Source organism: Micromys minutus, assembly GCF_963924665.1.
Source record: "Micromys minutus genome assembly, chromosome: 6".
Lineage (NCBI taxonomy): Eukaryota > Metazoa > Chordata > Mammalia > Rodentia > Muridae > Micromys > Micromys minutus.
In genome coordinates, this window is record NC_137975.1 from 72978232 (window position 1) to 73002303 (window position 24072).

Here is a 24072-nt window from a genome sequence, read left to right on the forward strand (position 1 = left end):
GTGGCTTTACAGGCCCTAGGGGAAGAAAGAGGCTGTTTGCTGAGACGGACGTAACTGTGCAAGCTCTCTCCTCTAAGAAACCGAAAGCCCAATTCTATGATCTCTAAGTGACTTAACAGTGAGTCCCTAAGCAAAGGTCGCCCAATCTGGTGCCAAAGACTTAGCGTACAGTCTATTCTTGACTCAGGAACTAGAGGCTACACAAAAATGTATTCACTTTAATCCCCATTCCATTCAGTACCATAATCTGACACTTAAAAGCCACAAAACAAGCAGTTACTAGTGAAGAACCCGAGCTGAACCTGGTTTGCTAAAAAGGAGACCTGCGGTGCCATCTCTACTTTTGTTCAATTCCCTTGCCAAGTTTAAATGTTAAACTCTTGTTAGGAAATGTTTGGTGGCTCTGAAAAGAGCCTTTGTTCTCAGATGAGCTCGTTAAGACTTATTTGCCCTTGGCCTTGTGGTGGCTCTCGGTCTTCTTGGGCAGCAGCACGGCCTGGATGTTGGGCAGGACGCCGCCCTGCGCGATGGTGACGCGGCCCAGCAGCTTGTTGAGCTCCTCGTCGTTGCGGATGGCCAGCTGCAGGTGGCGCGGGATGATGCGCGTCTTCTTGTTGTCGCGGGCCGCGTTGCCCGCCAGCTCCAGGATCTCGGCCGTCAGGTACTCCAGCACGGCCGCCAGGTACACCGGGGCGCCGGCGCCCACGCGCTCCGAGTAGTTGCCCTTGCGGAGCAGCCGGTGCACGCGGCCCACGGGGAACTGCAGGCCGGCCCGGGACGAGCGGGTCTTGGCCTTGGCGCGAGCCTTGCCGCCCTGTTTGCCGCGTCCAGACATAGTGAAGAATAAACAGTACTTGATTACTGTACGGTGGAAACTGTCAAGAGCTTGGCTCTTATAGTTTTCTCTGGGCGCGAAAAAGGGCCCATGCGATTGGCTGACTCTCTTTTCTTCTAGACCAATGGGAAACATTCCTGTGCGCACTTCGATTGGACTAGAATTTTGGTGACGTCATGGAAGTCACAAACCAATCATAGCTGTGTATCTTTTTGCCTCATTTGAATAAGGACTCATCAAAATAGCCAGGGCCGGTAGCTTTCGCACTACAGTTGTAGAGTTCCAGTCTCACCATGCCTGAGCCCGCCAAGTCCGCCCCCGCCCCGAAGAAGGGCTCCAAGAAGGCCGTGACCAAGGCGCAGAAGAAGGACGGCAAGAAGCGCAAGCGCAGCCGCAAGGAGAGCTACTCGGTGTACGTGTACAAGGTGCTGAAGCAAGTGCACCCCGACACCGGCATCTCGTCCAAGGCCATGGGCATCATGAACTCGTTCGTGAACGACATCTTCGAGCGCATCGCGGGCGAGGCGTCGCGCCTGGCGCATTACAACAAGCGCTCGACCATCACGTCCCGGGAGATCCAGACGGCCGTGCGCCTGCTGCTGCCCGGGGAGCTGGCCAAGCACGCGGTGTCCGAGGGCACCAAGGCGGTCACCAAGTACACCAGCTCCAAGTGAGTTCCTGCAACTCACACCGAACCCAAAGGCTCTTTTCAGAGCCACGCACAATTTTAAAAGAGCTGCTGCATATCAACTGCTAACTTAAGTATTAGTTTGTCTACGGACTGGTTGGTATTTGAATAGTGGGATAAAAGGGCAACAAGTTTAGGTCGCATTTGTAAGGTTGGAGTGAGACTAGGGGAGAGTTATTTCCAGTTTTCTTTGTTCTCGCACTGGTTATTAGGTGTTACCCCTGCACCCTCAACCTGAACACAAAGTAATTTTTCAGGTGTTATTTAAGGTTTCATGACTTACCAGTGTCAGGAGTGAAAGAAATGCAGCCTCAATAACGAACATTTGTCAATAAGTACATTCCTAAAGAAAAATTCCATGTTAAATAACTTCAGTGTTCCAAGTAAGGTCCGGTGGTGTAGCCCAAAGAGGCGAGCTAGCAGGAACTGTTGCCTCTAGGGAAGAGTTGGCAGAGCTGCATTCTTCCATTTCGGAGATATGTCTCCATCTTGGTCATTTTTAGGACAACATAGCTGGGGTTTTTAGCTAGGGTCTAATACTAGTCTGTTCCCAGCAGTCTTCAATGTCCCATTTCCCTTACCTAGTTGGGGAGGGGATATCTAAATGATTTAGGTTTTTCAACTTCTTTACTAAACTCTAGTCAGAATCTTCCAGATTAGGCATAACCTTGGTTAAAGAAAGACATAAACAAGCAATGAAGTTTTATGTACGAGCTCGAGGCCATCATCTGAGGGTGGCTCTGACACCTTCAAATGACTTCCTGGGAAAACTTAACCAAAGTTGCCAAACGATGGAGTCAGTTTCTCAGCCTGTCAGTCTGTGAGTTTAGGGCTCCTCTTTCATGTGGATAATTCAGGTTAGGCCATTTTCCCCACCTTACTGTTTTATCTTCCCTCCGGCAAGTCCCATTACTTATCCAGAGGTCACAAAGGTTAGCATGGAGCTTAGCTCCTCCCTGTCGTCTTTAAAATGTTTTCACGGCATTAACTGATGTCTAGCCATGTTTATTTTCGACATTCTACAGAAAGCCATGTTCATTAGGTTACATGTGCCCATGTACAATATGTAAAGACAAATGTCAGGGCTTCTATTAGCTGCTCTCTGCATTCAAATGACTGAGGTGAAGGCTGTTCCTCATATGGTTCTGCCTGTTGCTTTTCTCATTAGCTTTCCAGAAGGAGCCCTTTTTTCTTTATAAGCAACGTGACCAAAATATGTTAGTAGTTTGTTAGTCCACCAGTTCCGTGATCTGAGAAGGAACCCTACAGCATGGCCCCTGCATCTTCTCTGAAGAAAAGCCTGATTCTCCTTTTTGAGTGGAAGGGCAGGCACGTGTAGATTCTGTGCTTGGGATCACTGTGGGGTGGACACAGTTATTTTCTTTTGTAACTGGGAATTCGACTCTCTCTGGAAGGACTCCTGAGTCCTGACTACAGAAACTCATCTTCAGAGCGCTGTCTTCTTCGACAACTTCTCATCTATGCGCTACACTGATATCACAGTTTTTTTTTTTTTTTGGTTTGTTTTTTTTGAATCTCTAGATCTGGGATTTGGCATACTGTTCTTGTTCATTTGCTTATTAGTAGCTCCATCCACCCACACTTTCCACCCGAAGTTAAATACCTTGGGAGTTGGATTTGGTGGATGGGATATTTTGAAATGGGGGTAGAACTTTAATCCCTCAAGTGTTTTAGGTTCCAGAGTGGTGCATGACACTGTATATTTGTGCTAAGGTAGTTTTCTGTTGACTTAAGGCAAAGATGCAACTGTTCCTTGTGTGCATTCTTCCATCTCTGTGACTGTTTCTTCCATGTCCTTCATCCTCACCTTCAGCAACCTGATGCCTCTTCTCCACTGTCCCTGCCCTCGCTCCTTGCTCACTCACACGTCCACTCATGATGGCGGTCCTGCGAAGAGCCGCTGTGTCACATCTGTGACAGAGGCTGGTAGGATGAAATGTCCCAGCCTTCCAACTTTCCCTTCTAGAGAGTTCTAGATTTTTTACCATCCTTCCTGTAACAGTGAAAGAAATCGCCTACAGAGTTCACTTCGTTTGCGTACCTCTGCTGGAGCTTTTCAGACATCTGCCCTCCTAACTTGGGTTTCAAATTATTACTCCTCATCGCACACCCTTTTCCAGCTTATTGATACCCGGTTCTTTCCTCCCTCGATGACTGTTTCACACCAATGAATGAGTGAAGATTCTCCTTCTCTGTCAAAACTCTCACTTCTGTGCCTGTGACCTCTACCCTCTGTCTCACTCTTCCCCCTTCCTGGTCACGTAATTTAAGCACAAGGTTTAACTGAGCACGCAAGCTTCAGACTTTGCCTATTCTTCCTGAAAAGATGGGGATTCTCGATGCTGGGAGAAGACAGACTATTCATGACTTCTAGTTATGGCAGCTTTCTTGACTCAGAAATTTCTTGACTGTGTCTCACACCAAGAAGTGTGATCTGAAAACACCAGGAGAGAACGTTGGTGGCTTGTGGCTACTTCCTGGACTCCCCATGACTCTTTGTGCTGCCCCTTTCGCTTCTACTGCAGTGGCAGCCAGCCTACACTAGATGCTCAGAGCACATTAATGGCCAGAGTCGAGCCACCCCTTTTACTGTGAAAGGATGACAATGTGGGGCGTAATTATGTAAAGAACCCTGACGATGACATTGGTGATAAGAGTAAAACAGGAAAGAAATCCACCATTGGAATCAGCCACTGCAAGTGTAGTAGCATATATGATTTTGAAAAGATCCTTGACACTAGAAACTCCAATCGTCTCTGCATACACAAGAGGACTTATGAAAAATACAGATAAGGGCTGGAGAGATGGCTCAGTGGTTAAGAAGACAGACTAGTCTTCCAGAGGTCCTGTGTTCAATTCCCAGCAACCACATGGTGGCTCACAGACTATCTGTAATGGGATCTGATGCCCTCTTCTGGTGTGTCTGAAGACAGCTACAGTGCAGTGTACTTATATATAATAAATAAATACATCTAAAAAAAATACAGACAGCAGTGAGTTAATTCCCAAGGCTACCTGGTTACAGATTTTCTTTGTGTATGTATGTGTTGTTGTTGTTTGCTGAGACATGTTCTCATGTAAGGCGTTTTAGCCGCTAACATGCTAAGTATCTGATGCTAGCTTTGAGCTTTTTCCTCCTGAGTATTTGGGTTCAAGGCATGTACCACCCTGGCTGGCTAGGAGAAAGATTTTAAAGCCATTTAAGTAGCTCCAAACTCTCCATGTTAGCCCCAGTTTCATGCTATGCCCAATTGTATTTAACAACCAAGACTTTTTTGGGGAGACCTGAATTCAATTAAGTATTCAGTACCTTCTGGAGGCTGTTTTTACAAGAAGCAATATCAGACATTTGGACAAATTGGCTTTGGTAGGATTAGAACTATGTGGGGTCACACATTCTAGTTCCACTAAGACAGCCCCTCTTGCTGACCCAGCAGCCTTTCTGAGGCACCAAAGCAGGGGCAGCAGGGCAACACTGTAGGAAACAAGCCATTCTGATTTTTCTTTTCTTTGTCTTAAACTCTTGTGTCACGGCGAGTTGCCAGTGTTGAAGGAGGTGACTGATAATTGTTTAGTGGTGATAATCTTAGTCTCAAGGTGGTATTTTTTTTTACTTGTCCTATAATATTTCATTTAGAACAAACACAATAAAGAAATATTAATATGCACACATTCGATGTGTTTGACACATCAAAAATAGGGCTAGAAAACAAACGACAAACTGGAAACCATTCCTATTCTGTAAAAATGAAATGGTTTGCTTAGTAATCTCTTCATCCATATTCCAAGGGCCTGAGGATGTATCCAGGTTGTATAGTGCCTCCCTAGTTTAAACAAAGGCCTAGATTTGATTTCCCTCAAAACAATACATTTTGTAACTCTTAAGGAAATGGAGAATTCTCAAATGTGAAGACTGGTTCTAAGCTGGCACTATTGATTTTGTCTTCTGTTACTGGTTTTCAACCTGTGGGTTGCAACCCCTCTGGGAGTCAAACAACCTTTGGTAGGGGTAGTCTATTAGATAGCCTGCATATCAGATGTTAACACTGCCACTCAGGACACTACCAAAATTGCAATTATAAAGTAGCACTAAAAATAATTTTATGGTTAAGGGTCAGCACAACATGAGGAACTGTATCACAGCATTAATGTGAGGGGAAACAAACAAAACAAAGCCATTTTGAATAACTCTTCCATTTTAGATAGGGATCAAATAGAAATTGAAGTTCCCAAGATTTCCCTGGGTAACTGAATCCTGGTTGGCAAGTTGAAATATAAAAGCTAGTCAAGTCGGCCCCACCAAAGTTGAGTAAACCAACCAAAAAGAACAGGATAAATGAATCACAAAGAAATATTCTCAGGAAAGTCTCCTATTCCTGAATCCTGATTGGTGAAAAAAATGTAACTGTAACTTTACACCAATGTTTATAGCTTTGCACCACAACATTCTGTAACATTCTGGCTCCAGGAGTGAGGTTAGAGGGGGTGGGAGGTGTTTTAGCTCAGCTCCCAAGTCTGTTCTGTGACTGATCCATCAGTAACCGATTGATCACAATACACTTTTCAGTATTGATCTGGTGTTTGAGTTGTGTTGGATCTAAGTGGACCCTGTCTTAGTCAGGGTTTCTATTCCTGCACAAACATCATGACCAAGAAGCAAGTTGGGGAGGAAAGGGTTTATTCAGCTTACACTTCCATATCAATGTTCATCACCAGAGGAAGTCAGGACTGGAACCCAAGCAGGTCAGGAAGCAGGAGCTGATGCAGAGGCCATGGAGGGATGTTACTTACTGGCTTGCTTCCTCTGGCTTGCTTTCTTATAGAGCCCAGGTCTACCAGCCCAGAAATGGCACCACCCACAATGGGCTGGGCCCTCCACCTTGATCACTAGTTGAGAAAATGCCTTACAGCTGGATCTCATGGAGGCATTTCCTCAACTGAGGCTCCTTTCGATGTGAGAACTCCAGCTTGTGTCAAGTTGCCACAAAACAACAGACTCTGTAACATTAGGAAGGTTGAGAACCACTGTTCTAGCCCCTTGTATAATCTTACAAGTTGGGATTAGACAGCTTTAAGCACTTCCAAAGAATAAAACGAATTGGACCTCATGGCCTAGAGAGGACTGAGTTAGCCAGAGCCAAGCTGACTCCATACAAGATGCATACAACCTGGATCCAGGGACCTGTGGCCAGGCAGCCACAGCCTTGGGGACCTTGTCATCTGGCCTGAAGCAAGAATAGTAGCTAGAACGAGTAACAACCTTTCTGGAAGTCTCCAGAGCCTAGCCAATTGTAGTCAGAGCCTTAGAGACAGCTGACCAATCAAGGTGAAAGGGGACACATCCCCCGCCTCCCTGGAATTCCTGTAACTGACAATAAAAGCTTTGGGTCCACTAGGGGTCTCCATTCTCAATGGCGAGACTCCTGCCTGCAGGACTTTCTGCTGAATAAACAAACACCACGTGCTATTTGCGTCTGGGTTTCATTCTCCGGTGAATCAATGGGTCCTTATAGTCTGTTACTTCCTAAGTTAGGTCAGGAGTGAAAGTGAGTTTGTCCCTCTCTCTGTGTCTTACAGCTTGTTTGCTCTTATGAAACAAGCCACCACGTTGTAAGCTGCCCACCTAGAACTCAGATGACCATCAGTGGGGGTGGTTTCCAGACCAAAGCTGCCTGGAAAACCTAACATCCTGCCAAGAACCAGGTCAGCGACTACGACAAAGGCACACACCGCTAACGCTTCTGCTGCTGTCGAGGGAGACAGTAAAGGAGCAGCTAGGCCGCCCTGGTTTCAGCATTCCGGTCCTCGGAAATGGAGAGGTAATAAGTATTTTAAGCAATGACGTTTTAGTTATGTAAATTATGGAGATGGGTGAGCAGTAAAAGCTCAGGAATGGTGAGTCGGTGATAAGATGTAAAGAGCAGGCTGGCAGTGGCTCTGAGGAGGCAGAGGCGGGCAATCTCAGAGTTGAGGTCCTACAGAGTTCCAGGATGATATACTGAAGGAAAACAAAACAACAACAACAAAAAATAACAACCAACCAACCAAACAAACAAACAAAAAACCAAACTCAAAACCAAAAACCAAACCAAACCAAACCAAAAACAAAACAACCACCACCACCACCAAAGACAACAACAAACCCCCCAAACCCCCAAAACAAAAACAAACAAACAAACGAAAACAAACAAAAAACCAAACAAACCAAAAGAAAGTGTAAAAACTGACAGGTTTAAGGAGGTTAGTGGCTAACTTTGAGGAGATTGTGCAGGTGCTCGCCCTGAGATTGCTTCATCTGTCTGTGAACTGTTTGGCTTGTGCGGTGTTTTAAAACCAAGACTTAAGGACTCTGCCACGTGGCTGCACTCACCTTGGGGCTGGGGGCAGAGGCAAGCAGAGTTCAAGGCCAAGGTGGTCTACCACAGTGAGTTCCAGGGGCTATGTGGAGAGACGCAGTCTCAGAAAACAACAAGCAAACAACAAAAGTCTCTAGAAATTAAATATAAGCCTATTTTGTAGGACAGGAATTTCATAAAGAAATAGACGTTCTGATATAATCACACGGCTATTTGATATTAGCATAAATTTCAGTGTATTTTTTAAAGTTTATGATTAATAATTTTGCAGTTAGTAGTTTTTAAAAACTATATTTATTTTTCTGAAAATTTCATACATTCATACAATGTGTCTTGAGCTCACTCCTCCATCTAAATCTCCTCGGAAATGCCCCACCCACACATGTGCCTTTCATCTTCATGATGTCTTTAAAAAATTATTATTTATTTAACCTTTGATCTAATTTGTTCCCTACACGCACACGGTTGTGGGTCATCCGCTGGGGAATGGGCAACCTGGTGGCCACTCTCATCCAAAAAATGTGACTTTTCCCAGTAGTCATCAGCTGGGGCTGCAGCCCCTGTAGTCCCCTCCCCCATCTGTGCTGGTATTTTTAAGCGCCTGGATCTGGCGCCGGTAACCACAACCGCTGAGCATCCACGCGGTGGCCAGAGTTTCACAGCAGCCCCTCCCCACCTTACAGTCTAGTCCTACGTTCCCTTTGATTGTTCTAACGAGAAGTTCCCTCAGCCTGGAGGAAGGGGAGTTCGTAATCCTAAAGACTGATAAACGGATAGTATAATAAAAGCATAGTTAGAAAACAGAATTTGCAAATTTCTAGCCATTCTTGGTAGATCCAAAACACATGTGAAAATGTAGCCTCTGTTTCATTATGTACAAAGTACATAAGCAGTAATGAAACTAAAGCAATAAAATAAAGAACGGACTTCAGCTTCATCCGGATCTCCTTTTCTTCCCCTTCTTTTTCTTCTCTCTATCCTCACCTTGAGTTTTTGGTTTTTCTTACAGTGACCAGGAAGGAATTCCCCAGGAGAAATTACATTAAATCAATCAAACTATGCACTTCGCTCACACCCTAGCAACAGGCGGCACCAAGTCAACCACAGTGGTTAAAAGCCAAACAGAGCTTAGTAAGATATAACATGCTGGGACCAAGCCGATAGACTAAGCAAATGAGACTGGGCTTATATTATAGTTACATATAAGTATCTAGCTAGACTTGAATTCACATCTACATACAGATCTTCGTTTTTAAATAAAAGACCCAGATCGACGAGGATGGGATTCGAACCCACGCGTGCAGAGCACAATGGATTAGCAGTCCATCGCCTTAACCACTCGGCCACCTCGTCAGGATATATGGAGAGTACCACGTGGCTCAACCAGAGTTTTGAGGCGCTCCCTGGGGGCAGTCGTGGACACAAGTCCTGTGCGGAGAGGAATGATCTAGAAAGACAGACAACGTGAGGGGCGAAAACCCCCAACAGCAGCAGCAGCAGCAACAAGAAGGAAGTGGGCTGTGCGAGCTTTCACTGCGTTCGGAAAGGTCATCAGGTCCGGGAGGTCGGGAAGGAGCATCCTGGGCGGTCGCTCCCGGCAGAGGACGTGGCGGTGCGGGAGACGGTGGTGGGCGTGGCAGAGGTGGGCCAGGGCTCGCTGGCCCACAGCGCCCCCTAGTGCGCGTTTCCACCCGGGGGACTCGCCTCGGATCTCCGGGGATCTATTTCGCTGGATCTCTGCGTCAGAGCAGGCTACTCAGGATCCATTCTGTTTTCTGCTTACTAGGACTCGGGGGCTCTTCTCCCAGGCCGTCGGCACTTAGAGGAACCTCGATTTCTGGCTTGTCTAGCCCGCCATTTGAATTTACAAGGAACGCGGTGCTTGAGAAAGCACGGGGCACACACATGTACACACACACACACACACACACACACACACACACACGCACGCACGCGCGCGTGAAGAGAGGAACAGGCAGAGAGGAAGGAGACGAAAGGAGCGAGAGGGAGGATGATGATTCTGGAAAGGAAAGAGGTGGAAATTACTATTTCAGATATTTTTGTTTGTGATAGGAAATGAATGATGAATAGAATAGAGATAAACGTGGATAGGAGTTACTAATCCAAACTGTAAATGTCCCTTTGAAAATGAGTTAAAAGCAAAATGTTTTGCATTGCTTTTTGTTTTGCTGAGACAGGACTAACTAAATTCAAACTCGTTACAGCTGTGGTGCTTCGGGCTTCCTAGTTCTGGAGCCACAGAACTCCCTGCACATTTCCTTCCTTCCTTCCTTCCTTCGTTCCTTCCTTCCTTCCTTCCTTCCTTCCTTCCTTCCTTCGTTCGTTCGTTCCTTCCTTCCTTCGTTCCTTCCTTCCTTCCTTCGTTCGTTCGTTCCTTCCTTCCTTCCTTCCTTCGTTCCTTCCTTCCTTCCTTCGTTCCTTCCTTCCTTCGTTCCTTCCTTCCTTCGTTCCTTCCTTCCTTCGTTCCTTCCTTCCTTCGTTCCTTCCTTCGTTCCTTCCTTCCTTCCTTCCTTCCTTCCTTCCTTCCTTCCTTCCTTCCTTCTTTCCTCCCTCCCTCCCTCCCTCCCTCCCTCCCTCTCCCTCTCTCCCTCTGTTCCCTTCTTTCTTTTTAAGATTTTATATTTTCTTGTTTATTCAGTTTATTTTTGTGAGTGTAAATGTGGGGGTATATATGCGTGTACATATGGATACCTTAGGAGGCAAAAGAAAAAAAGGAGGGGTCTGTTGGATCCTCTGGAGCTGGAATTAAGGCAGTTGTGTTACATGACTTGGGTGCTGGGAAGGGCACTGGGTCCTATGGAAAAGCAAGAAGGCTTTTGACCACACAGCACCATCTGTCTAGCGTCGGAAAGCAGGCGTTCTAAGGAAGAGAATGGAGATTTCAGAGGAAACACCAGGCAAAGGTGAGCAGGGAGTTACGTCTGCGGGTCAGGTGAGTTCAGTTAGTAGCTGATCACCCCATCCTTAAACGTGAAAACGGAAGGAACGGGTCAGGAAGACTTCTCACTGGGTCCTGGCAAATCAGTCACCTCTGGACGTCAGGGGATGGGTTCGGCCGGAGCAGAACAGGTGCCTCACTGTGCTCAGTCAGGCTCCTTTCCTGAAGGGTGCACCAACACCTTTGTGCGTGTTTTTGTGAATTCAAGAGTCACAGTGAATAGTCATTTTCTTTTTCCTTGAAGAGTCTTTGCGTTGTGACTTTGTCGCATGATGCGTTTGGGTCCAACAGTCCGGCCTCAGCTCAGCTCTCTGGGCTGTTTAACTGTTTTGTTTAGTTTAGTTTTGCACCAAGAAGAACCTGTTTACTCTCTTCCATCAAGTGGTTTTCTTCGTGGAGCATTCTTGACCTTTCTCCCTTTATCTTAGCTGAAGCCCCCCCCCCCTTTTTTTAACTTCTCATTTTAAACGTAAATTTAAAAATTTCGAACAAAGCTAACTGCACGTTCTAAAGCTTCAGCTGCTTCGAAATACGTGTAAGTGGTCTTCTTATTTTCCTTTAGTGGCAAAGATTTTCACTATTTGGAGTTAAAATAATTGATTTATTTATAGACAGGGTCTTTCTGGCCCGCAACTTGTGATCCTCCTGTCTCAGCCAGCCTAGAGCTGGGGTTATAGAACTTGCCAAGCAGGCCAGGCCACAGCGTCTTCAGGTCCATCTGTCCCTCCTCCCCAGCACCGGGATTACCAGCACATGTTGAATGCTTGACAAAACCAAAACCAAACGGAGCAACAACAACTAAAAACCAAAGCAAGGGCTCTGGGCTCTATTCAGGTCCTGATGCTTAGGGCAAGCACTTTACCAATGGAGCCAGCTCCCCAGCTGAGCCCACCACACTTTTTGTTGTTATTTATTGAGCTGCTATCTGTCCTTTCTTGCACTGAGAGCAGATGCAGAAGCTGAGATTGGCTGGGACTGGAGTCCCCACAGACCGTTGATCTCTGCCTTGTGGTAAAGAGAAGCTTTGATGAACTGACCTGTGGGTAGAAAGATAAGATTCATTCATTCATTCATTCTTTCTTTCTTTCATTTTTCCTTCCTTTTTTCACTTTCTATCCCAATTGCAGCCCCCCCGCACCTTCAGAAATTTCTCCTCCCATTACCCCTCCCGTTAATCCCCCGCCTTGGGTACCACCCCACCCTGGGACATGAAGTTGCAGCAGGACTAAGCACATCCTCTCCCACTGAGGCCCAACCAGCCCATCTCTAAACAGATCTGATGCCGTCTTCTTGCATGTAAGTGTACATGCAGACAGAACACTTGCACCTATCAATAATTAGTACATAAAGATAAATAAAGTTATAAAAAGAAATGGCGGTTCACATATGTAATCCCCAGAACATGACGGGTGAGGCAGGGGGATTACTGTGACTTCACTACCAGCCTGGGCCACAATAGTGAGTTTCAGGTCAGTCATGATCACATAACAAGACCCTGATTAAACACCACCTCAAGAAAATCTTAGAACACTTTAAAAGCAAAACAAAAATCAATACAAAGCAAATAATCCCATCTTAACTGCATCAACATTTGCATCTTTCAGAGCTAGAGACCTTTCTTCTTCTGCGATGCCTTATGTAACTATATGATTTTTCTTTTTATAATGAATATAGCAAAGACCTGTTTTATGACCTGTCTCTAGTTATTATATCCTTGGTCAGCATGTTTTTATACACCAGAAGTGCCCCTTTAAAACTCAAACTACTCTGCTAATTTCACGGCTTACAAAGTTCCTGACAGTTATCACCTTGATACTAAACCCACCCGCCCAGTGCTTCACTCTTTGTGCAGCTGATAATGCTATGCTTAGAACAAATCAGGTACATTGAATGCAGCACGACTGGAACACCTGTAGAATGCTGTCAAGAAGGTTCAGGAGGGGGCTGCCTTCCATGGAGTGACCTCAGGGCCCCTGAGAGATCATGATATAGATATGGACAAGCTGCTGATGATCAAGAAGAGAAGGAAGTCTTCCCAGGTGTTATGTGATGCCATAGGGTAAATGCAGTTTGTGAGTTCGGATCCCCAGTAATGCCTACTCACTGCATAGGGTCCCTAAGACAGGGACAATGTCATCCCTCATAGCAGTGATGGTACCGCAGCTGCCATGTCACCATACTCCCCATTGTCATGGCAGCTAGATTTACCCGTGGCTGTTCTTTTGGCAACACATTATAGTTACTTTGATTTTTATCAGAGCTGATTTTCTCATATATATATGTATATATATATATATATATATATATATATATATATATATAGTATTATGGAGTCAAGACAGAACCAACATAGAAGCAGAAAATGAAATCCCCTAAGTAATAGAAGAGGAAACAGGTCATAAGAATGAGAACACTCCATGTAGCTCGGATTTCTGGGCTGGCACTATTTGCAAACCTGGGGCTGTGGAGGTAGAGGACTCGCTTGTGGTGCTTATACAGGTGGAGAGCCATAGACCCACTGCTCCAGCCCATTATACTCTGAAAGATGACATCATGAAGAGCCATGAGAGAGAGGAACAGCCACTTGACCGTGTAGGTAGAGGGCAGCATATAGCAATACCCGTCATACACACCAGCTCTAGATCCATTTAAACTGCTCCCTGCTGTGATATAATGAAGCAAGTTGGAGCTTATGAGAACATTAAAGATCCAGAGGAGGAGGAGACAGGGAAGAACATCCCATGCTGTCTGTAGTTTGAACTTTCTCCACAAGGAGGTCCTGGGACTGATGGTGACAGCCTGGAACACGCTGAGGAGACAGGTGGTGCAGATGGAGAGGCCCTGAGCCACCCTTCCCAGATAAACCACAATTTTACAGCCCACATTGCCCAGAACATTTCTGAAATGAAGTTCTGTGGCTATATATCTGATCCCTGAGGTACTAATAAGGATCGCATTGGAACACACCAGGTGAGTGAAGACAAGGTCTATAGTCTTTTTCTCAGAACCCATGACAAATGTATGTACATGCTTCCCAAATATAAGGATGTTTCCTAAGATTCCAAGTCCAATAAGAGAAAAGAAGATTATTTGCTGGATGAGGTCACGCCAAATCATCTTTTGACCTCAGGTGAGAACTAGCTAAGTCCACTTTGAGGAACTCAGATGAGTGGCTGACATCTCCATGGATTGTCTCTGTGTATAATAAGGAATTTCTGAAATATGAAAATATACATGGTTCTTCTCCAGCAGGTACCTGATTGCATTCTGTGCTTTTCTTCTTTTTCATTTTTTAATTTTCACTGATATGGGTGATGGTAGTGATATTTTAGACATAAATTCCATGCTAATGCTTCTTCTTTGCTTTCCAAACAAATCTTTTCTTTCTTTTTTTTGTCCCTCAGCTCTAAAAGTTACATTGTGATGGAGAACATTATGTTTAGAGGATAATTCTCTGTGCTGGAAAGGCTTGTGTTGCAGCCGGATAAGACTGTTGCCCAATGATGCAAAGAAAGAACTCCATGACCAAAAGCAGCTTGGGGAGGAAAGGATTCATTTGATCTTACAGCTGAGAGCACGTTGATGACAGATAAGTCAGCGCAGGACTCAGGCAGAAACCAGAGAACAGAGGAACTGAAGTACAGACTGTCTTAGTCAGGTTTCTATTCCTGCACAAGCATCATGCTCAAGAAGCAAGTTGGGGAGGAAAGAGATTATTCAGCTCACACTTCCACATTGCTGTTCATCACCAGAGGAAGTCAGGACTGGAACCCAAGCAGGTCAGGAAGCAGGAGCTGATGCAGAGGCCATGGAGGGATGTCACTTACTGGCTTGCTTCCTCTGGCTTGCTCAGCCTGCTTTCTTATAGAACCCAGGTCTACCAGCCCAGGGATGGCACCACCCACAATGGGCTGGGCCCTCCTCCTTTGATCACTAGTTGAGAAAATGCCTTACAGCTGGATCTCATGGAGTCATCTCCTCAACTGAGGCTCCTTTCTCTGTGATAACTCCAGCTTGTGTCAAATTGACACAAAACCAGCCAGTACAGAAACCATAGATGAAAGCTGTTTACTGACGTCTTTGGAGTCACTTACAAGAGTATGGCTGAGGGCTTTCTTCCTGGATGACTCAAAGACAGCTACACTACTGAGACCCACCCCAGCAGGAGTGACAGCTCAGAAGAGCTGGGAAATCTGGAGGACACTGCTCAGCCTGAGTCCAGCTCAGCAGCTCGGGGAGAGCCCTTTCCAGGTGCCTGTGGCCCCAGCCTCTCCCTCTGCTTCTCCAGGCAGATACTTTGGTCTTTGCAGCTCAGTTGCCTGAGTGCTTTTTTAGCACTTTAGCTGAGTCTGAAAGGACTCTCAGCTTGTTTTGTCTGTTCTGGCAGCGAGGGCCCTGGTGGATCTGGTCTGTTTTAGGGATTTTCTGAAGCCATTGTAGCTGTTTGTCTTTTGCTTGAAGAGCTTCCCTGCAGCAGGGAATGTTTCAGTCTCAGAGGAAACCATTACAGGACACTTGGCTCTGAAATCATTCAGGACTGTGGACTATTTCTTGAGAATCAAAGACATCAGGATGTCTGTGCTTATCCCTATGACTTTGCATTTTGCCAGCATTCTGAAAGCTTAGATGGAGAACACACAATCTTCCTGTCTCACCTCTTTGATCTCCTGGCCTTTATTGCCTTCTCATTATTAAACATGGGCCTCAGATTTCTCAGTCCTGATGGTTTCTGGCAACACAGCTGCCTCCTGCTTCTTAGTAGGTAGCCCCTGGCTTCTGGACTATCAATTGCTGCCTTTGATCTTTGGTTTTTCTGACCAATGAGGAGAGTAAAGGCTTTACCAGTGCACTGTGAAAGGCCTCCCCATCCCTGAATCTCTCATGAAATAAGGTTTACCAGCACTGACTAACACATCCAACTTAAGTAAAACATCTAGACTATAAAATGAATATTTTATCATTCCATATACCTCCATGCCCTTATGTACAAATTAAATATTATCTTGTGTCTTATTTTTTCTTGCCTTTTTAGGAGTTACTATTTATTCAGCTCTCTCATCTTACCAACTGTCCATAGCCCAGAAACAGATTTATTTTTAACGTGAGATATGTAAGAAGTTAATTTTTCATTACCACATAATAAAAATGAAGAATGTCAAAAGAGAGAGGGACCAGGATTGTCCCTCACTCATTCTTCACATATTTGAGACAAGCACCCCACCTCTGAGGGGCAGTCCTACTCTCCAAATCGAGTTTGGAACACTACATCAAACTGTTTTAGAAGAGAAGCTCTGCTTCCAGATCGATGCGTGGTATACCATTCACAGGACATGTGGCATCAGAGGCAGGTAAGTACACCCGCCCCAGGCTCACAGGACACATGGCATCAGAGGCAGGTAAGTACACCCGCCCCAGGTTGTGGAGCCTCAATAAGTGTGAGATTAGAGCTCCTTGGACACCATGTGGGGCTGAATTTAAGGAAGGTGCCATCAAGTGACACTAAACAAACAGCCTGGTAGAACAGTAAGAATTCTTAAAAGAACAACCTTTGACAATAGAGCCCCTAAGAAACAGGCGTGTAACAAGTGAAGCTGACTTGCACATGTGTAGGAACAGGCGTGGAGACAGGGAGACGCACAAGTAATACCTTCTATTTAAACACAGGCTCATGGGACTTAGGAAGATAATAAAAAGTGAAAGATGGTCCATTCTAAACATTGCGATAGACCAAATCATCAGGCGAACTATGTATGCAACTAATTCAGGCAACAGAACCAGGATTCAGGTGCAAATTAAAGCCAAAACCAAACTCAGTTCTGGCCAGAAACCCAGACATCTTTCTATTTTCCCAAAAAGCATATGATGAAGACATATAACAAGACCTCAGAGCTCTCTAAAGATATATAATCTTGAACTTGGAAAGAAATGGTCAAGCAATGCTGAGGTGACAGTTGCTGGAAATGATCTCCTAAATTTGGGGGAGGGGCAGCCACATAAATTTAGGTATAAGCAGTAGAGGGAAGGTCTTCAGTCTCTCAAATCCTCTCTTGACTCCCTGGGACACTAGAAGAGATTAACATTTTGCTGCCTTGGGAAAGTTACTTGGCACTTGTGAGCAGAGCTCCAGGTCTACTCACCTTGGCAGCTGTGGTGCAGTCAGGTCCTGAGTCTGTCCTGGAAGGTGAGCCTCCCAGAACTGCATTTGTACCTTAGTGTTGTGGAGCCTTGGCTGTCATAACTTGTCTCTGGGACCTCAGTTGTCACAGATGCTGTCACCGAGAAGATGTCTCTAAAGGATCTATCCTTGAGGTACAGCCATCCCTCTCCCTCCACAGTTATTTCATTAGTCTGTCTCAGGGATCTCCTCAGTGTTACTAGGGTTTAACTGCATCCATAGGGGTGTGTGACCTGAGACAGCAAACAGTAACTGAGGTGTGTACACGGACTTTCCCGTCTCTCCACCTGTGCTGGAATCCCTGGTTCTCCTCATCCTGTGGTCACTGGATGAGAACCCGAGAGAGGAGGACAAGTCGGGTGGGTGAGTCACACCCTACGAATGCTCTGTGATTTGAAGACATGGGTCCAGGTTTCCTTTAGTTCTGTTTTAAGTTTTCAGAAGATTCCTTCTAGGATGTGGTCCAGGCCCACAGCTCTGCCAGGAGCAGCCCAGGCCGTTGAGCCTCCTTTCCTTTGCTTGTAAAGGAGAGAGCCGCAGATGGGGCAGTGGAAGGGAAAGGTAGAGCACTAAGGCCAGGGGCAGCACCCCAGCCTGGAGCTCGACTTAGGCAGTACCCTATGAGAATGACAGGGAGGGACCGGAGACCCTTGAGCACAACTGCCTGCAAGGTTGTTTTCGGGCAGACACTGATCAGGCATTTATGTCCCTGACTGGGTATCTATGCCTGAGAAAGTCTTTCTGTGTTTGCTTTCCCGAATCCCAATACCACTGAATCTACACAGGAAATGAACCGCCAGACTGGATCTTCCGACTGCTTGCCTGTGCTGCAGGCTGCCCGAGATCCGCACACAAGCACATGGTGCCAGCTGCAACCCAAACAGAAGCGCAGAAGCCAAGGCCTTTGCAGTCAGCCCCTCTGTGAATAAGAGAATCAGAGAGGACTGCAGTGTTCTGAATCGAACAGCAGAGGGAGACAAAGGCACAAAGGGCTCCAGATTAGGCACTACATTGATAAAAAAGAGAGGTATATATAACTTTTTTGATTCTTAAAGGTGAGAAACACAATAAATATCTTTTGGGTTTTATGTGCTGGTATTTGAATGATGTGACAGCGGTGACTGTAAAGGAAATAGACGCCTTGCCTTTTACCGGCATTGCAATACTTATTCTCTGGGTTTACTATGTCTCTCAAAAGCCAGGGCCCTAGATCAAAAATTCCTTGCCTTAGAAAAGACATTACAGGTGGCACTAGAACTAAAGGTCTCAAAATAAGCACAGTCTAGAGGACAATTTACTAAAACTAGTGAATCAAAATAAGGCAGATGCTGCAATATCAGAATTAAAACATAAGATTATGGAAGCAGGGCCTAGAACAGAAGACACAGGAGATTACAGAGCAGCATGAACAACAAAAAGATGAAAATGAAGGTGGGAGACAGGAGCTGGAGAAGATGCTGGAGCAAAAGATTCAAGAGCTCACAGGTCAGACTGAGGGACAAAGAGAACAATGAGGGTGGGAAGAAGGACTTGGAGAAGAACCTTTTAAAACTAATCAACCAAAACAAGATGGATAGCAGACTATCGGAACTGTGATATAAAGAGAAAAAAAAATCAAAATGTGGAGGCAGAACCTTGGACAGAGAATATGGGAACTGAAGGGACAGGAGGAGCGACAAAAAGAGAGATGAAGCCGGGACACAGACCTATAGGGAGGAACTTAAAATACCAATTAATGAAAATACTCAGGTAGAGACAGAAGATAAAATTAGAGAAAGACAACCAAAGGTGGTTAGAAGACAAACTTTAATCTATCCAGTTAATGTACAACAAAGACCTCCAGGCGATGATCATCCAAGGGTTATCAGGAATTAAATGGCAACCGTGATGTGTTAGAACTGACAACATTTAAGGAAAGTGTCACTAATTTTTAAATGTGTTCTCCATTAACAAAACAAATCTTGACTTATTGGACTATTAAAACTAGAATAATCCCTCAAGACTGGAATGATATGGCAAGAGCAAAGAAACAGAACCCGCGTCACATTTACAAAGGTTCTCCTGGTGGAGAGACAAGGGGAGGGAGATAGCAGGACAAAACAGAGCCAGGGGTAGAGATGTTTCTGCAGCTCAGCTGCTTGGTGAAGGTCACGTTGCTGAGGTAGAGGTGCAGGCTGTGTATGATGAGGAAACTCTGGCACTGTGTGGATTGTCATACAATCGACTTTAAAGGCCTGGGACAAAGTCACAGAATCAAGGAAAAGATTTGAATCATTTACTCAAGCCATGCAAGGTCCAAGAGAAACCTTCCCTGACTTTTCACAAAGGCTAACCTCAGCTGTGGAAAGAAAGCAGCAAGAAAGGCACTAATCATTCTTTAGTCTTTAAAAATGCAAATGCTGAAGGTAAGGAAGTAACCAGACCAGTTCCTTTAATAGTTGCTATTACAAACTGCTTAAGATACCAAGTAATGCAAGTTAATAGTCAGATCGTTAAACTCATTGTCATCTAGATTCTAATTTAATTAATTGCAATTGAATGTTTTCAAGGTTATTCAAATAGTGAATAACTAAAAATATTCAATGTTTGACAATTCAGTTATGCTATAGATGGTCTCCAAAAGTGTCAGAGATCCACAGGTAATCTTATCCCCATTGGGTCCTGGGAGCCTCTTGCTTTCCTTGAATCTGGGACTTTCTGATGGCTATCCCTATTTCCCCATCGCCCATTGCTACACACCTCTGTTTAAATTTGTGACCCTTAGTATATTGTTTCTATCTTCTCCCATACCTGATCCTGCACCCTCCTTTTCCCTCATCCCTTCTCTCTCTGCATTTTCCTGATGACTAAGGAAGCTGAACATTTCTTTAGGTGCTTCTCAGCCATTCATATTCCTTAGCTGAGAATTCTTTTTTTAGCTCCTTACCCAAGTTTTAAATAGGATTATTTGATTCTTTGGAGGCTAACTTCTTGAGTTCTTTGTATATATTGGATATTAGCCCTCTATTGGATGTAGGATTGGCAAAGATCTTTTCCCAATCTGTTGGCTGCCATTTTGTCTTATTGACAGTATCCTTTGCCTTACAGAAGCTTTGCAATTTTATGAGGTCCCATTTGTTGATTCTTGATCTTAGAGTATAAGCCGTTGGTGTTCCTTTTAGAAAAATTTCCTCTGTGCCTATGTGTTCTAAGCTCTTCCCTGCTTTCTCTTCTATTAGTTTTCATGTACCTGGTTTTATGTGGAGGGATCTGCTTGTACTTGAGCTTTGTACAAGGAGATAAGAATGGATCTATTTCCATTCTTCTACATACTGACTGCCAGTTGAACCAGCACCATTTGTTAAAAATGCTGTCTTTTTTCCACTGGATGGTTTTAGCTCCTTTGTCAAAGATCAAGTGACTGTAGGTTTGTGGGTTTGTTTTTGGGTCTTCAATTCTATTTTATTAAAATACCTGCCTGTCTCTGTATCAGTACCCTGCAGTTTTTTTTTTTTTTTTTTTTTTTTTTTTTTTTTTTTTTTTATCACAATTGATCTGTAATACAGTTTGAAGTACTACCTCCCTATTACTGCCAGACCGGCATCATGCTTCTAACCCCCAGGCCTCCAAGAGAGACTTAAATCATATTAAAATTACAGAAGATACTTAAAATGCAAATAAAGTTCAACATGTCTGAATATCCATAAGCTCTCTGTATTTGACGATGGAATCCATTTCTCAAATCACTTAAATTTAAAGAATTATCAGCCAATTTACCCAGGGTTTCATTCAAAAATTCTCACATCCTAGTCTTTAATTAACATTGTTGGTGCTATCTTAAATTATTGGAAATCCAACTAAATTCTACTACCTCTTTAACTACTACCACTCAAATCCAAATACCCACATTTTTATATCCATAGAGATTTCTTGGTCACATTCCACCTGAATCTGCTCTTGGATCTTTCTGTTCAAGAGATCCTGCTCTTGCATGGAAATTTTGAGTTTGAGTTGTCACATTTTTTTTTCTATCTATCAAGCTGTACTCACCCCAGGTTCAATCCAGATGTTCAGCTACAGAAACACTGAAATAGAATTGCCACTGTGTGATGTAAGCTTGCTCTAAAAAGCACATTTCACTAAGGAACTCCCATTGGCTTTGCTAAACCACATCAGAACCGTGACATCCTTTGGTTGCCTCTCCTTTCCTGTTGCATTTGGACCACTGTTTTAAGGCTCTCCTTGTCCTTGTCTGACCCTGCTCATACTCAAGTTGGAACTTGCACATCCAGTCTCTTTCTGCATTAGGACAATACTCTCACACTTTCCTCTAATATTTCTTTCTCCTGTCAATCACAGCCAACTACAGCACCAAAAGGTGACTTTTAAAGTGTACCACAATCTGCAATTCTTTTAATGAAAGTTCTGCAATGGTCTCTCACTATTCTCTTAACCAAACCCACCCATGATGTCTGTTATTTGAATTTTTGTAGCATAGACCTGAACCACACCTCATTTACCTTCCATCAGGTGTTAAGGGTGTTCTTTAGCCAACATCTGCAGGCAGCATACTGCACTTCAGCTGAGTTTTCTCCCTTCATTACAGGATAGTATCCATAGGCACAATGATATGTAAAGTAAGAAGTTTTTCTACAGATACAAATTCAAAATAAAATATCTGAATGCACAATATCTCTCTAAATCAAAGAGCCCTTGAATATATCTGAAATGAGTGACAAGTTAGTGCACAAAATCAAGTTACCTATTTTATTATTGCGGGTGTGGGGTATGTGCTTCTAATTATATAAATATAAGATGCTCAGATTATATAATGTTACTGCTATGTATTTGATTTCAGTGCTGACACACGGTATTTAAAATATTAAGGATTATGATACTTTGAGAGATATTCCGGGTGTACTGTTTATTGTCTTTAATCCCAGAAATCTCAGTGAGTTTGAGGCCAGCCTGGTCTACTTAGTGAGTTCCAGGACAGGCAAAATTCTAAGTAAGGTCTTGTCATAAAAAAGTAAAACAAAATAAAATTAAATCAAATTAAAAAACAGAAAAGCTTCTCTGAGAAATATTTACTGTTAAGATTAAGGCTGAACTTATTCCTTTACAATATGACAGATTAGGTATCATGTTCTCTAATGCCTACTTAGTTATTTGCAAAAGTAAAATAAATTCATTGTGCAAATGGATGTAAAAGAAATGTGAAAAAAATAATCTGTCCAGCTTTCTAGATTTCTTAAGCAAGGTCTTAGATTGCCTAGTTCAGATTTCATATAAAACAAAACGAGCCTATTATAAAAAGGCTGGATTACCTTAATGATTTGATATTTTAGAACATTAGAGTACAGCAAAACCACAGTGAAGAGGAGAACTAAGGATTTTACTCGGCCTTTGAGCCTGTGAACCTTACCAGGTTAAGGTCAGAGTAGTCTCACCATCACTGTCTCTCACTGGGGGCCATAACTGATAACCCATAGGCGTGTGCCTCAGTAGTCCCAAAGTGCCTCCAGAAAACTCCTTGCTTAGCAAAAGAAAGCCCCAGCAGCAGCAACAGAACAAATCAACTCAAAGACAAGAGGGAAGGGTGCACAAGCATGAGGCAGGATTGTCTTCTTTCTGACACATACCTTTACCAAGGCTCTTACTGTTAATGGCCACCTACAGTTGGGTTGGGTTTTCCCACATCAATCAAGACCGAAGAACTCTTCAGGTGAGGCTTTCCACTTAGATGATTATAATTCATGACAAGTTGATATAAAAACTAATCATAACTTGGTATAGTGGCATGTACCTTTAGTCCCACACTCTAGGAGGCAGAGGCAGGCAGATCTCTGTGAGTTAGAGGCTAGCCTGGTCTACACAGTGGTTCTAGAACAGACAGTGTTCTTCCTGCCCTCCCCCCTTTCAAGAAACTAACCATGACAGTGACCTTAAATTTATATTATAAAGCATTAAAAAAGTTTGTCTTAGCAAAGAACAGTATTTCAGAGACCCACAGCCTGGCCTATCTCTTGCTTTGGTCTGCTGACTTTTACTTTTGGACCAGGGAAGAAGCGCAGGCAGCCTTGGCTCTCCTCCAGGCATAGCTCAGCTGCAGAGAGTAGTTCAACTCCACTCTCATCGAAGTCTATTTGGGTTTTTCTGTTTATCCTGGGGAGGAACTGCAGCGACCTGATGGGCAGCTTTGGTGAACAGCCCTCCATGGCCCTGCGTCCCTTCAGGAGTGTCACTCCCACAGCTCAGAGCAGCCAGCAGTCTCCCTGGGATGCCTGCAGTGCAGTGTCTTGAGGACTGTGAAGTAAGGGCACTTTCTGGATCTTCCAGATACTTTCAAACCTGAGGCTGTGGAGTTATCAAGGCCTCCAATGTTTTTCTGCTTGCCCAGGCTATACCAGTTGGGGTCCACCAAATGATCCCCTTGGGGCCCTGCAGTCCCATTGTCTGCAGCTCAACAGGCTGCACCAGGGCAGATTTCAGGCAGGAGTGGAGGAGCGATCTCATGAACACTGGGATGTTCAGTACAAGTCATAGTGAGTGACTACAAGAGAGGAGGAAGCTCCTTCAGTGGTAAACCATCTGTCAGTGTGGCATTTAGCATTCGTGTGCCAGTGGGGCTTTGTCTCCAGACATATGATGGCATCATTTGAGAGAGCCCATTTGCTAGAGATTCCTGTGGTGGTAAGGTCTAACTCTGTTTTCTTTGGTTTTGAAACTTAGCAACAGGGCTGGAGAAATGGCTCAGCAGTTAAGAGCACTGCCCTTCCAAAGGTCCCAAGTTCAATTAGGGGCAACCACATGGTGGCTCACAACCATCTGTAATGGGTCAGATGCCCTCTTCTGGTCTGTCTGAAAACAGCTACAGTGTACTCACATAAAATAAATAAATGAATCTTAAAATAAAGGAGGGGGTGTGCAGAATAAATGCTCAGGCCATCTGCCACAGGAACAGCGGAGATCCAGAGACACAGGCCTGGTGAGACTGTGCTGCAAATAGCCACGGCGCAAAGAGGTCTGGGCCGACTGCGTGGAAAGCATGCCCCCAAA

At 44.4% G+C, this 24072-nt stretch overlaps 3 protein-coding genes across 3 annotated transcripts; 1 reads left to right on the forward strand and 2 right to left on the reverse strand.

Moving 5' to 3' along the window:
- Positions 1-442: 442 nt before the first annotated feature.
- On the reverse strand, positions 443-835 carry LOC308421359 (histone H2A type 1-B; the record flags this gene model as incomplete). Its single annotated transcript, XM_080917708.1, has 1 exon — positions 443-835. The coding sequence occupies one exon, from the start codon at positions 833-835 to the stop codon at positions 443-445; it is 393 nt and encodes a 130-aa protein (XP_080773834.1).
- A 293-nt stretch (positions 836-1128) lies between these two features.
- Positions 1129-1509, forward strand: LOC308421476 (histone H2B type 1-C/E/F/G/I; the record flags this gene model as incomplete). The annotated part of the gene is made up of 1 exon (XM_080917864.1): positions 1129-1509. One exon carries the CDS (start codon positions 1129-1131, stop codon positions 1507-1509), a length of 381 nt encoding a protein of 126 aa, XP_080773990.1.
- An 11675-nt stretch (positions 1510-13184) lies between these two features.
- LOC308422050 (putative vomeronasal receptor-like protein 4) lies at positions 13185-13976 on the reverse strand (the record flags this gene model as incomplete). The annotated part of the gene is made up of 1 exon (XM_080918521.1): positions 13185-13976. One exon carries the CDS (start codon positions 13974-13976, stop codon positions 13185-13187), a length of 792 nt encoding a protein of 263 aa, XP_080774647.1.
- Positions 13977-24072: the final 10096 nt, after the last annotated feature.